Source organism: Oncorhynchus masou, chromosome 18 (genome assembly GCF_036934945.1).
Source record: "Oncorhynchus masou masou isolate Uvic2021 chromosome 18, UVic_Omas_1.1, whole genome shotgun sequence".
NCBI classification, from domain to species: Eukaryota; Metazoa; Chordata; class Actinopteri; order Salmoniformes; family Salmonidae; genus Oncorhynchus; species Oncorhynchus masou.
The window spans coordinates 57,537,894-57,551,704 of NC_088229.1; the positions used below are offsets into that span (position 1 = coordinate 57,537,894).

The 13,811-nt window shown below is 42.4% G+C and overlaps 1 protein-coding gene across 1 annotated transcript; it reads left to right on the forward strand.

The window, feature by feature from the left end:
* Positions 1-843: 843 nt before the first annotated feature.
* On the forward strand, positions 844-13,347 carry rhot2 (ras homolog family member T2). Its single transcript, XM_064923841.1, has 19 exons — positions 844-1,057; positions 2,040-2,098; positions 2,739-2,820; positions 3,072-3,115; positions 4,260-4,313; positions 4,504-4,556; positions 4,713-4,821; positions 5,012-5,113; positions 5,226-5,324; positions 6,593-6,701; positions 6,873-6,993; positions 7,303-7,387; positions 7,640-7,785; positions 9,560-9,660; positions 10,498-10,628; positions 10,860-10,940; positions 11,039-11,161; positions 11,339-11,541; positions 11,727-13,347. Exons 1-19 carry the CDS (start codon positions 1,021-1,023, stop codon positions 11,842-11,844), a joined length of 1,857 nt encoding a protein of 618 aa, XP_064779913.1. The 5' UTR covers positions 844-1,020; the 3' UTR covers positions 11,845-13,347.
* Positions 13,348-13,811: the final 464 nt, after the last annotated feature.

A 13,811-nucleotide genomic window follows, 5' to 3' on the forward strand; every position in this document is an offset into this window, starting at 1 on the left:
TTCTGTATGTTTGGCATTTTATTGGTGTATTTCAATTGTCACAAAGATGGTCATTGTTTTGGTTCTAAGATTCTCATGCCAATATTAATATTTGATTTACTTTCTTGTGCTTTTACTAGAGGCAACCCTGACCTATAATGGCTCAAGATAAAGTTGTGGATATAGTCTGAACCCCCTAAAATACATACATGTATTACAACATAGATATAACATTAAATTGCAAAGTGATTTCAATTGGTTTCAATCTGTCAGATTTGGTTTAACCTTTTTATATGATGTGCATAACTTCAGCCTGTGCCTACGTCTATGAAATGGTCTAGTTGGCTCCCTGGAGACCTGGACCATACATTTGAACAGTGACCAATCTTTGATTTGATTAGTTCGACAATGTGCAGATTATATGATTGTTATTTAAAGTAATGTGATAGCCGCCATGGCCAACAACACTTAGGTTACATTAAAGAGGGTTTGGTAAGACCGATAAACATACTACCAATACTGATGACCAATTTGTAAATGTATAATGCAGCATCTGACTTTTAATCCTCCAGGCTGATTGGTTAGAGCATGTAAGCATTTGACTGTAAGGGCTCCCCTTGTTGTATTCGGTGCACGTGACAAATCAACTTTGATATCATTTCATTTAAGTATTGGGAAAATTGGAAAATGAAATCTGACATTGTGGAGTCAATAAATCAGTTCATTGCTTTTTCTTTTTTTTGCCACAGGCTTATAGAGAGGACATTCTTAAAACCTCTAACTTACTGTACTTGGTACACATGATATTGTTACAGTAGCTACAAGTTCGCCCACTCTACCGACGACAGTGGGCGCTATTTTTGTCTCTCTTGAACCGGAAGCCACTAGATTTCTCCTTGGGTGCTGCTAGCTAACTGGAGCTACTAGCTAGCTGGAATGGGTCCGAGAGGTAGCTAGCTACCTGAACTGCGGTTAAAAAGTCAAAATAATTTAGACGCGTAAGACCCAGTAGAGTACACTCATTGGAAAAGGGAGCGAAACATGAAACGAGATGTTAGGATACTGTTATTGGGGGAACGTAAGTAAATCCTGTTTTGATGTTGACACGCATATATTCAGCGCGCTAACGTTAGTTAGCTACTGTACAGCTAACGCCTTGTTGTTAGCTACAGACTGCCTGATGGAAACCTGCAGTTTTCTATAAATCTGGATCCCCCCCGTGAATTACTAGCTAATTACCCAATGTTATAGCATTGGCAGCCACCACATCATTATGTTTTAGCTACATAACATAGCTAGTCTAACATTAGCGAGTGAGACAGCACCAAATCTGACAGTACTAACGTTAGTCAGTAACGTTACGTGTTGTTTTGCACATGCACTTACAGTACTAGCCCTACGTTAGCTAGCCAAGTTAGTAGCTAGGTAAAAGTTAGTAGCTAGTTAACTGTCAAAATCTTTTCTCATGCGATAGCTAGCAAACCAACTTAGAAACCTTGCCACACCAAGTGTGCTAAAGAGGATGTTTCTTATTTGACACGTTTTGCTGACAATATTGGTGGTTGGTTGTTGGGGGGAAAAAAACAGATATATTCTAGCTAGTTAGCAAACAAGTTACAAGTAACTACCACCAAGTATTTTCCTAATAATTATCTTTGTATACCTAGCTGCATTGTAACTTTAGCTACTTTGTTTGCCCCTCTATTTGAATAGGCTATTCATGAACAGACCTATTCATTGCAACTCACCAAGAGAATGTCCGTGAGAACCCCTTATCAGGCCGTACTCTGTGGTTAATAAAATGAAGACATTTAACTAGCTAGTTATAATGAATTTAGACTACATTTAGATTTAGGACTTAGTTATAGTTCAGCTTAAGTATTAGCCCCCCATGTAATCCAGCTCTGGCTACTTATGAGCTGGAGAATGTGATCTATTTACCTGAGGGTATGACCTCAAGGTGAAGTGTGTTTTGCAGTCCAGAAATACTCTTCTTCCAGGTTTCATTTTCCTCCTTTTTCAATAATGTCTCGTTCCACTTTTCACCCCTCTGTCAACAGCCAAGGTGGGCAAAACATCACTCATCATGTCATTGGTTGGGGAGGAGTTTCCTGAGCATGTAAGTGTAGCTATGACTATATTCCCACTGGTTTATTTCTCAGTTTTGTCTGCAGTGCTGACACGTCTAACAAATTATACCCCCGAATGCAAACACTACATTGATGACTAAATAGTCAGCTTATTTATAAAATATGTATGCACTGGCTACTGCTACACCGTACAAAAGCAGCATTCTCATTGACATGGTACATTCAAAGTTTGCATACACACTGCTATCTACACCACAGCACACAGAGGGTGGCTCTATTCAACTGTGAAAGTGTGATTGGTAGGGAAAATAAACCTCCACTCATCCTCTTTACTTTGCATTTATAAGCACTCGTTATTGTAATATTTTCTTTGTATTTATTTTCTATCTGTTATTTTACCAGGTAAGTTGACTAAGAACACGTTCTCATTTACAGCAACGACCTGGGGAATAGTTACAGGGGAGATAATGACTCATAATATGCCACTTCTCCTCACCTTATCCAAAAAAGAGGACATTTCCAAGTCATTATCCCAGTCTCAGACAGTGTTATGCCTAAACACTCCTCACACTCTAACCATGAAGTTAATTTCAGCCTGTCAGTTCCAAGCTAATTAAAGGTTAATGGAGTCCCTCTGTCAGACTGTTGAATCTGTGTAATCCCCCTTAGGTTCCCCTCCGAGCTGAGGAGATCACTATCCCTGCCGATGTCACTCCAGAGAAGGTGCCCACACACATAGTGGACTACTCAGGTGAGGTGCTGCTCACTCAGTGGCCTAATACAACTCTCTTGCTATAGTCTGTGTATGTGCCTGTGCGTTTCTATGAAGACCGGATATCTTCCTAGCTGCCAGAAAGTCTTGTCTGCAAGCTAACAGAATGGCTGGTTAAGTGTAATTGCTTGCTTATTGGTCCAATTCAGTGCTGCTGCTGATGAGGTGCTGTAACTGTTATCAACTGGTTATCAGTTGATTAAATTGATTGCATTGTCTTGGCCCTACAGAAACGGAACAGACTGATGAGGTCCTCAGAGAGGAGATTATTAAGGTAAGGCTAGTTCTCAGTGTTGACCCACCTCTTCCTTAGCTGAACTGTACCAAGGGTGAAGTTTCCCCTAGGTACAGATCTAGGATCCGCTTCCCCTCCCTCAATCCTAACATTAACCATTAGTGGGGAAAATACTAAACTGACCCAAGATCAGCGTCTAGGGGAAACTTCACGCTACACCTAGCTGAACAGGTAGTGCTAAGCTATTAATCAAAATATCGGTTATTTTTCTGTTTTTAAACAACTAATTGACTGGCGTCGGTTAAGTCATTTTTTTGTTGTTTTTTTTCCCTGTGAGATCAATGCGCAGAAAACATGATAACATACTACAATCACCATAATCCATTGCGTGGCTACTTGTCTGGTCTGTTTCTTTTACGCCTGCCACGTAAGAGATAGAAGAATGTGCAATCAAGAGGGGATACATAGGGAGCAGTTGCTTTGCGAGGTATTGTTATTCAGCAGTCATAAAAGTATGCCTTATTTACAATGCAAACTACTAAAATAGTGATTTTTTTTCAGACAGCATAGGCAGCAGCTCTAAAGAGATGTGCTGATGACTTGGAATGAAATAATAGTGATCAAATAAAACAAATGTAATATACACAACATAAATATTTTATTAAAGTAATGTGAATAACTTTGTGTTGCCAAGGCAGCAGCTACTCTTCCTGGGGTCCGGCAAAATTAAGGCAGTTATACAATTTGAACAACATTACAATACATTCATTACAGAATTCACAACACACTGTGTGCCCTCACTTATTAACTGATGGTTAATAGGGGATACGCTGTAATGGGGAGTCACTACCATCATGGGACTTTTCTTTATTGTTTTATTCTGTGTTACAGCATTCAACCCACATAATGCATAGTGCATTTTTAATGTTTAAAAAACATTTTTTTTACTATTCTAACCGAAACCTAACAGACATCACAGTGCACTAATGAACAGGAGAAGCATCTGTAGATGACCAACAGTTGATCTCGCCTCATTATTTAATCATGTGTTGGAGTGAGCCTTTCCCAGCTGTACCTTACAAAATCACAATCATTTCAGTTCATTTGGAGAATGTGTTCGATTGCGTGCTTTAGTTGATGATAAAGACCTTGCACTCCAACCATGATCTCTCAACTCCTGCAGGCCAACGTGGTGTGTGTGGTCTATGACGTCACCCAGGAGGAAACTATAGACAAGGTATCCTCTCTCACACATGTACACTGTCTTTTATAGATCTTACATTTCCTTCTTGGAGAAACCAATATGGAAGCATTTGGCATGGTAGAACAAGCATTTGTATAATGTAGCCTACAGTATGGGATCAATATGATAAATGAGAGATTTTATTAGTGTTTTGCTATAATTTCTTATGCTACTCACTTTTCAGATCCGAACAAAATGGATCCCCTTGGTAAATGGCGAAGCAGAGAAGGGGAATAAGTATGTACATACTGTCGTTTCGATGACATTTGCTTTGAAGCTTGTGTACATCGTCCTTGCCTAAAAGTGTTGTGCTTGAACTAGCCTCTTTGGCCTTTTGTGTCATAAAACATTTAGATATCTTTGATCTTAAATTAATTCCTTATAATGTCACAGAGTTCCCATAATCCTAGTGGGGAATAAATCGGACCTTCGCTCTGGGAGCTCCATGGAGACCATTCTACCTATCATGAATCAGTTTTCTGAGATTGAGACCTGTGTAGAGGTAAGGCTTGCATCTCAAACTCACTCTGCTCTCTTCAGAGGCCTCCCCACTCACTCAGCGCAATGAGGACCTGATTTCGCACCAATAATTACTCCCACCGATCTTATGCAAACAATATTTAGTTGAACTGTTTTTGTTTGAACACACCTATGATGAAGCAAACCTGAGGTTTTGACTTTTCTCTCCCAAGTGTTCTGCCAAGAACCTGAAGAACATCTCTGAACTGTTCTACTACGCTCAGAAGGCTGTGCTCCACCCCACCGCCCCGCTCTACGACCCGGAAGACAAACAGGTCAGGGAGGACATTTTGAGGATCGCTTTATACCTTTGGAATGACCTGGTTTTATTGCGGAATCTTGCTTTGTTGAGTGTTAACTGTGTCTGTGTGCTGATGTTACTTCCAGTTAAAGTCCATGTGTGTCCGAGCACTCAGCCGAGTCTTCAGCATCTCAGACCAGGACCATGACCGCATCCTCAGTGACACTGAACTCAACTGCTTCCAGGTGAGAATCAAATAACACTCACCCATCCATTCTTTAATCTATCCACCATACGTCAATTAATCTAGTAATATATACACTGCTAATATATACACTAAAGTTTGGGGTCACTTAGAAATGTCCTTGTTTTTTGAAAGAAAAGCACATTTTTTTTGTCTATTAAAATAACTTCAAATTGATCATAAATACGCCTCACAAGTCCTCAACTGGCAGCTTCATTAAATAGTACCCGCAAAACACCAGTCTCAATGTCAACTGTGAAGAGGCGACTCTGGGATTCTGACCTTCTAGGCAGAGTTGCAAAGAAAAAGCCATATCTCAGACTGGCCAATATTTTTTTAATTAAGATGGGCAAAAGAACACAGACACTGGACACAGCAACTCTGCCTAGAAGGCCAACATCCCAGAGTCGCATCTTCACAGTTGATGTTGAGACTGGTGTTTTGCGTGTACTATTTAATGAAACTGCCAGTTGAGGACTTGTGAGGTGTCTGTATCTCAAACTAGACGCACTAATAATGTACTTGTCCTCTTGCTCACTTGTGCACCGGGGCCTCCCACTCCTCTTTCTATTCTGGTTAGAGCCGGTTTGAGCTGTTCTGTGAAGGGATTAGTACACAGCGCTGTATGAGATCTTCAGTTTCTTGGTAATTTCTCGCATGTAATTGCCTTCATTTCTCAGAACAAGAATAGACTGATGAGTTTAGAAGAAAGGTCTTTGTTTCCGGCCATTTTGAGCCTGTAATCGAACCCACAAATGCTGATGGTCCAGATACTCAACTAGTCTAAAGAAGGTCAGTTTTATTGCTTCTTTAATTAGAACAACAGTTTTCAGCTGGGCTAACATAATTGCAAAAGGGTTTTCTAATGATCAATTAGCCTTTTAAAATGATAAACGTGGATTAGGTAACACAACGTGCCATTGGAACACAGGAGTGATGGTTGCTGATAATGGGCCTCTGTATGCCTATGTAGATATTCCATTCAAAATCAGCCATTTCCAGCTACAATAGTCATTTACAACATTAACAATGTCGATACTGTATTTCTGATCAATTTGATGTTATTTTAATGGGCAAAAACGTGTTTTCTATCAAAAACAAGGACATTTCTAAGTGACCCCAAACTTTTGAACGGTAGTGTACATGCGCGCACCACACGTACATCCTTAAGAGAGAAATTGCAGGCAAGGTGTAAAACTGGCATGGCCATTGGAGCAGCCGGGTATAGTTCAACTCTTTGTGTGTGTGCGTGTGTGTGTGGTTCCTCAGAAATCGTGCTTCGGGAACCCTCTAGCCTCTCAAGCTCTGGAGGACGTGAAGACTGTGGTGTGGAAGAACACGAGCGATGGGGTGCAGGACAACGGCCTTACCCTGAACGGTGAGGGATGAACCCGACAGTGAGATGGCTCAGCCTTTGATGATATAGGACCTGTTGGGTTTAGCCTCTTGTGAAATTCAGTGTTGCCAGTAGCGCCAATAGTTAGTATGGAGCCGACGTGATAAGATGGCGACATAACAGACATGATTCTATTGTATCCTCTATCACCAGGCTTCCTGTTCCTCAACACGTTGTTCATCCAGAGGGGTCGGCACGAGACCACGTGGACCATCCTGAGGAAGTTTGGTTACGATGACTCGCTGGAGCTGACGGATGACTACCTATACCCACAGTAGGTGTTTTGGCTCCACTACTTTGTGTTACTGACCCAATCCCAGACGTGTTAGAGACAGTTGGTTACCTCCCCCATGTTGTAATGTGATATTGAAGATGATACTGTATGAGTATTGTCTCAAAGGTTTTTGGTGAGTCAGTGTTTTCCAGAAAACATCCTGGCTTTACACGATTTATGTTCATTTATCAAGCCAGAGCGATAGATCGTTCCGTTAGCTAAACCTCAGGCAAGTAACGTCTTGTGGGTTTGTGTGTGTGTGTACGATAAGCCCAGGTATGTATATGGCTGTTTGTTGTGTGTTGCTAGGTTACGGGTGCCCGTGGGCTGCACCACCGAGCTCAATCATCTGGGTCACCAGTTTCTCCAGAGGCTGTTTGACAAGTATGACGAGGTGTGTGACCGCCTCAGTGGCATCAATCAGGAAGTCCATTTATTTATATCCATCTGTCTATTTGTCAACAATGCACTAAGCAGGTTATATTTTAAGTGGAAGAGAATACACATTTTTAAGTAGAACGCCCCCAGTTCATTTTAGGCATTGAAATGTAACCCCACTCCAACAGCATGGCTGTTTTTAGGGCTGCTGAAAGTTAGGGCTTAGTGGTGTGTTTTACCCCTCTAACAATATTTATTTTTACACCAGGATAAGGACTCTGCCCTCTCTCCCGCGGAGCTCAAGAATCTCTTTAGTGTGTTTCCCTACATGCCCTGGGGCGCAGACGTGTACACGGCTGTCTCAACCACAGACGAGGGTTACATCTCCAATCATGGCTACGTGTGTCAATGGACGTGAGTATTGACCCTTGTTCGCTTTGAAGCTATCTTGGTATGTACAGTGCCTTCGGAAAGTATTCAGACTCCTTGACTTTTCCTCAATTCTGTTACGTTACAGCCGTATTCTGAAATGGATTACATACATTTAAAAAATCTACACACAATACCCCATAATGACAAAGCACAAACAAGTTGTTAGAAATTTTAGCAAATTTATTACAAATAAAAAAACAGATACCTTATTTACATAACTATTCAGAACCTTTTCTATGAGACTCGAAGTTGAGCTTAGGTGCTTCTGTTTCCATTGATCATCCTGGATATGTTTCAACAACTTGATTGGAGTCCACCTGTGGTAAATTCAATTGATTGGGCATCATTTGGAAAGGCACACACCTGTCTATATAAGGTCCCACAGTTGACAGTGCATGTCAGAGCAAAAACCAAGCCATTAGGGTTGAAGGAATTGTCCGTAGAGCTCCGAGACAGGATTGTGTCGAGGCACATATCTGGGGAAGGGTATGAAAAAATGTCTGCAGCATTGAAGGTTCCCAAGAACACAGTGGCCTCCAAGTTTGGAACCACCAAGACTCTTCTTTGAGCTGGCCGGCCGGCCAAACTGAGGAATCATTAAATAAAGGTTAAATACGTTATTGGTCAGGGAGGTGACCAAGAACCCGATGGTCACTCTGATAGAGCTCTAGAGTTCCTCTATGGAGATGGTAGAACCTTCCAGAAGGACAACTAGCTCTGCGGCACTCCACCAATCAGGCTTTTATGGTAGAGTGGCCAGACGGAAGCCACTCCAGTAAAAGGCACATGACAACCCGCTTGGAGTTGCCAAAAGGCACCTAAAGACTCTCAGACCAAGGACTGATGAAACCAAGATTGAACTCTTTGGCCTGAATACCAAACGTCATGTCTGGAAGAGACCTGGCACCATCCCTACGGTGAAGCATGGTGGTGGCAACATGCTGTGGGGGTGTTTTCCAGTGGCAGGGACTGGGAGACTAATCAGGATCAAGGAAAAGATGAACGGAGCAAAGTACAGAGATCCTTGATGAAAACCTGCTCCAGAGCGCTCAGGACCTCACTGGGGGGGAAGGTTCACCTTCCAACAGGACAAAGACCCTAAGCACACAGCCAAGACAATGCAGGATTGGCTTCGAGGCAAGTCTTTGAATGTGCTTGAGTGGCCCAGCCAGAGCCCGGACTTGAACCTGATCGAACATCTCTGGAGAGACCTGAAAATGGCTGTGCAGCAATGCTCCCCATCCAACTTGACAGAGCTTGAGAGGATCTGGGATAAAAAATGGGATAAACTCCCCAAATACAGATGTGCCAAGCTTTGTAGCGTCATACCCAAGAAGACTCGATGCTGTAATCGCTGCCAAAGGTGCTTCAAAAAGTACTGAGTAAAGGGTCTGAATACTTATGTCAATGTGATATTTAAGTTTTTTATTTTTAGAAATTAGCAAACATTTCAAAACCTGTTTTTGCTTTGTCATTATGGGATATTGTGTGTAGATTGATGAGAGGGGGAAAAAAACAACATTTTAATCAATTTTAGAGTAAGGCTGTAATGTAATAAAATGTGGGATAAGTCGAGGGGTCTGAATAAGGCACTGTAGCTTTGTGTGTATGTCAACCATGGGGGTTTTTATGTTTAGAATTTCAGTGTAAGGAGGTCCGTGAGTACAAATGAATGTGTTAGGGGATTTAGGTTAGGACAGTGAGTGTTCCTATTCCCTCCTCCAATTTCACCAATGTGACTTCTCTCCATATACAGGCTTTCAGCGTACCTTGATATCCATCGCTGTCTGGAGTACTTGGGATACCTGGGCTACCCTATTCTCACTGAGCAGGACTCCCAAACCACTGCAGTCACAGGTCTGTGCCTGTATGCATGTCAACACATCTTTTTTTTCCTTTCTTTTTTTTTACATTGCTGCAAGTAGCCTCTCTAGGAAAATAGACTGTATGTTAACAAGAACCTATAATCCTTGTGCCGCAGTAAACCTCACTCGCTGTACATAGAGGAGGATTAGAACTATAATCTGGTTCACTATAGGCCTTACAGACAGAATTATATCCAGTACATGTATGCTTTCTGAGGATGTGCAGTGACTCTGAAAGGTCAACTTTGAATATGCTATTTGACTGGTGCGAAGACTACCAGAGTGTGTGTTGTGTAGTTATTATATGCGATGATTAAACAAAATTCACACATTTATTTGAGGGTACCAATAATGCCGTAGTCGCATTCCTTCAATTGGTCAATTAGTCAATTAACCTCAACCCATCATCCAGTGAAACCGAGTGGGATTGTTTGAAGCGAAAACCTGCATCCACAGGGGTGCTTCAGGAACGCTGGTTGGTATGTGTGTCTGTGTGTGTAAAACTGAGGGCGTGGCTGCATGGGGTAGCAGGATTAGGGTAGGGTGACGTAAGTCTCACACCCACTCAGCCTGTGCCGTAGAGTCAAAAAGGTTTAGCTCACGCGGCTATAAATGTGGGAGAGGTCCTACCACCTCAGATCAGATTAAAAATGTATCCTGCGTTACCCACAAGGGGAAATACGATTATGTTTGAAATGCTTTGATAGCGCTCCATCATATTAATCAATAGTTCCCTGTCCTGACATGTCTGTTTCTCCGTGTATATGTACTCCCTGTGATTTCGGTGTGTGTGTCTGTGTTGGCGCTATCCGTGTGTGTTCCTCTGCAGTGACGCGGGAGAAGGCTGTGGACCTGGAGAAGGGCCAGACTCAGCGGTCAGTGTTCCTTTGTAAGGTGATCGGGCCACGGGGTACTGGGAAGTCTGCCTTCCTCCAGGCCTTCCTTGGCCGAAATACAGCGGTACGATCATCTCACTGTTGACCTGTTATTTAGACTAAATAGCGATACAGAATCACACATTCCTGGAGGATCCGTTTTGTACTTTGTTACTAGTAGTACGCATTGAACTCTTCATTGTAAACCATTCCGCTTTGTCAATACGTGTTCGAGCTGAGAAATGATGTTGAAAGCCCCAACTACTAGCATTGCTACAACTAATGATAAGAGTAACAGTCGGTGTGTTTGTTTCAGAGAGAGGAGCTTTCCACCGGTGCCTTTTCCCTCTACACCATAAACACTGTCCAAGTTAGCAACCAGGAGAAGTTCCTCATCGTGAGTTCCGTACCTTTTTACTTTCACCTCAACTCTGACCCCTGACCTTCGGTAGAGTGCATTAGCCTCACCTCCCATCTGTCGTCTTCCCCTGGCAGCTCTATGAGGTGGACGTGGAAACAAAGTTTCTAAAGGAGTCGGACGCGGTGTGTGACGTAGCCTGTCTCATGTATGATGTCAGCGACCCCCACTCCTTTGACTACTGTGCCAGCATCTACAAGGTGTGTGGCATCTCATGTCCTCTTCAGAGCATCTCTGGTTTTCACAGATATGATCAGGAATCTGTTCAATGTTTCACTCTTCTCTTTTTCTCTCCCTTCTTTCTTCCCCACATCCTCTTTCTCATTGCCGTATCCCATTTTGTCTTCATCCACATCTGTCTACTTTCCTTTCTGTAGCAACACTACATGGACAGCAGTATTCCCTGTGTGATGGTGGCCTCCAAAGCGGACCTCCCCGAGGTGAGACAGCTCCACGGGATGACTCCGGCAGAGTTCTGCTACAAACACCGACTGCCTCCGCCGCTCCCCTTCTCCGGCCTGTCCCTGGACTCCACCAGCAAGAACATCTACACCAAGCTGGCCTGGGCCTCCATGTTCCCGTACGTATGAGTTATTTGATTTTCACATTTGGCAAAGTGTTGGTCCCTCTGTGATTCACTCACCATTTAATCTATAGTTTCGCGGTTCAGTGTTGAGAAACTGGAAAATCATGTCACTTTTTTTCATGTCTGCACCTCGCGGTTTCATATGTCCTTTCATTGACGCCTTTGTCTCCCCCCCACAGACACCTGAACGGCTCCGACATGAGCAACACATCCTTCTGGCTGAGAGTGACGCTAGGAGCAGCAGTGGTCGCGGTCCTAGGCTTTGCCATGTACAGAGCTTTCGCCCGACAGAAATGACTAGGGTCCTGACCGGAGCCCGCCTTCCCTCTTTTTCCCTCAACCCCAATCTCCAGACCAATCCTCCAGACCAAGCACCTAGACACACTAGACCAGACAGACAAAACACAGAAACATTTTACTTTGTCATGATTTATACCCTAACCTCCCCTCTCCTCGTCTTTGCTCTGCTCTTCCAGTCTACTCCAGTTAGTCACGTCTTCTTGACTGACTGTAATAATCTCAGTCAAAATGGAGGAGCGTGACCATATCTCTCACCCTCTCCTGGCCACCTTTGCTCGCTCTGCCTTATGGTGTCAAAATCCAGGCTAAGGCGGTAGCCTCCCTGTGCGCAATGCAACGATTCCCCCAAGAGCTGCTACGAATATGTGGGTGCTTTATTAAATGGGGATATACAGATACAAGAACAGAGACATTTCAAACCCAAGACTTTTCCATATGTTCAGGAGGATGGATAGATGTATTTTTAATGTGTGGTCTTTCCTAAGGAAAATAATCTCAAAATGTAATAGCAATTTGGAAGAACATATCAAACTTTAAAAAGTCTGGTGCTGGTTAGAAACCAAAATGGCAAATTCAAACAGTCCATATCGCGGGGGGGGGGGTGAAGACGAGCCTTAGAGCACAAGTTATGGAGGACCCTGCTGCAAGGATGTAACCGAGCGTCAGACACTCTGAGCGGGCACAGGAAGTCCCCTGCAGAAGCTAAAGACTTGTCTTCCCATTGACCAAGCCACTGAGATAGACTTTCAGACCTGATTTGCCAAATACAGAAGCCGCTCTCTTACGGACCGTTCCAGTAAAATACATGCTTATCACTCCATTAGCTTCTGCTACAATACTACAGTTGTGGGTGAAATGATCTAGATACATTTATTTATGTAAAAAAAAAAAAAAAAAATAGCAGTAGTTGTGGCTTGCCAGATTAGAATTGAGAAGGAAGCAATGTCTTGTTGAGAGAAGTGACTATATTGTATTAGACTGATGAAAAAGAAACACTGAACTCTGTAATGCATCCTCCTTACTCAAAGTAATCAGTCATGTTAAAACAGCCAAATCATTTTTATTTTATGGTATTAATACTAAATCCTGCCCCGTGCACAAATTAACGCTTTGAATGATCATTATAAGGAAAATATCTGCCTCCCCTTGTCTTGGCTTTTATGTGCATTCACCATAAATTGGAACTTAGGCCCCAAATGTTATTTCTGCTAAATCATCCACGTGTGTGTGTGTGGGTGCACATGTATATTTGCATGTGTGCATACATGGACCTGTGTGTCAAGATTTTGATTGTATAATTAATTATCCCTTTTTTTTTCTTTTTCTTTTTTAAATATGGGAATCATACATTTTTATTGGTTGGTTATTTTAGTTGGGGACCTGCTATTGCCACAGAAAAAAAATTATGTGGATCTTATTGATTGAAAGTGATATAAAAACAACTAAAGTGAAATGCTGAATAAAACAAAACAAGGATTGTTTACTGTTTTGCCAAACTTCTATCCTTGACTGTCAGACTGTTTGAGTATTAGAGTGTGTTGTTGGTGCGTGAGTAAAATCACTGGGGAAGCCAAGCCCCCACCCCTCAAAAAAAATATATATAAGCCATATTACAACCTATGTGTTGTGATAATTGCATTGTTTGTTCTATAACCTGTTAATTCGTATGCCCTGCGATAGTGACATATAGGACTAAAGGCAGAGATAATAAGAAGACAGTGGTAGAATAAATTCAATCACACCTTTTGTTTTATCCCAAAACCTGGATAGCAACCTCTGTCCAGTGACGTCCAGAAAGCATATTACCTGTACAGCAACAGACAGTTACATGACCTACAGCATGGTCAAGCAAGTTAATGTTTCTGACATTTTCGGACCACTGAACAAGTATTGATTTAGAGTTACTGCAAGTTACAAAGCCAACACGAGGTGCCTCTGCTATTCCAGCACCATTTGAACTTCAA

Coding starts and splice junctions, on each gene's coding strand:
- rhot2 (XM_064923841.1), top strand. CDS start 1,021: ATGAAACGAGATGTTAGGATACTGTTATTGGGGGAAC. Junction 2,099..2,738: donor GGGAGGAGTTTCCTGAGCAT/GTAAGTGTAGCT, acceptor AATCCCCCTTAG/GTTCCCCTCCGAGCTGAGGA. Junction 6,702..6,872: donor CAACGGCCTTACCCTGAACG/GTGAGGGATGAA, acceptor CTCTATCACCAG/GCTTCCTGTTCCTCAACACG.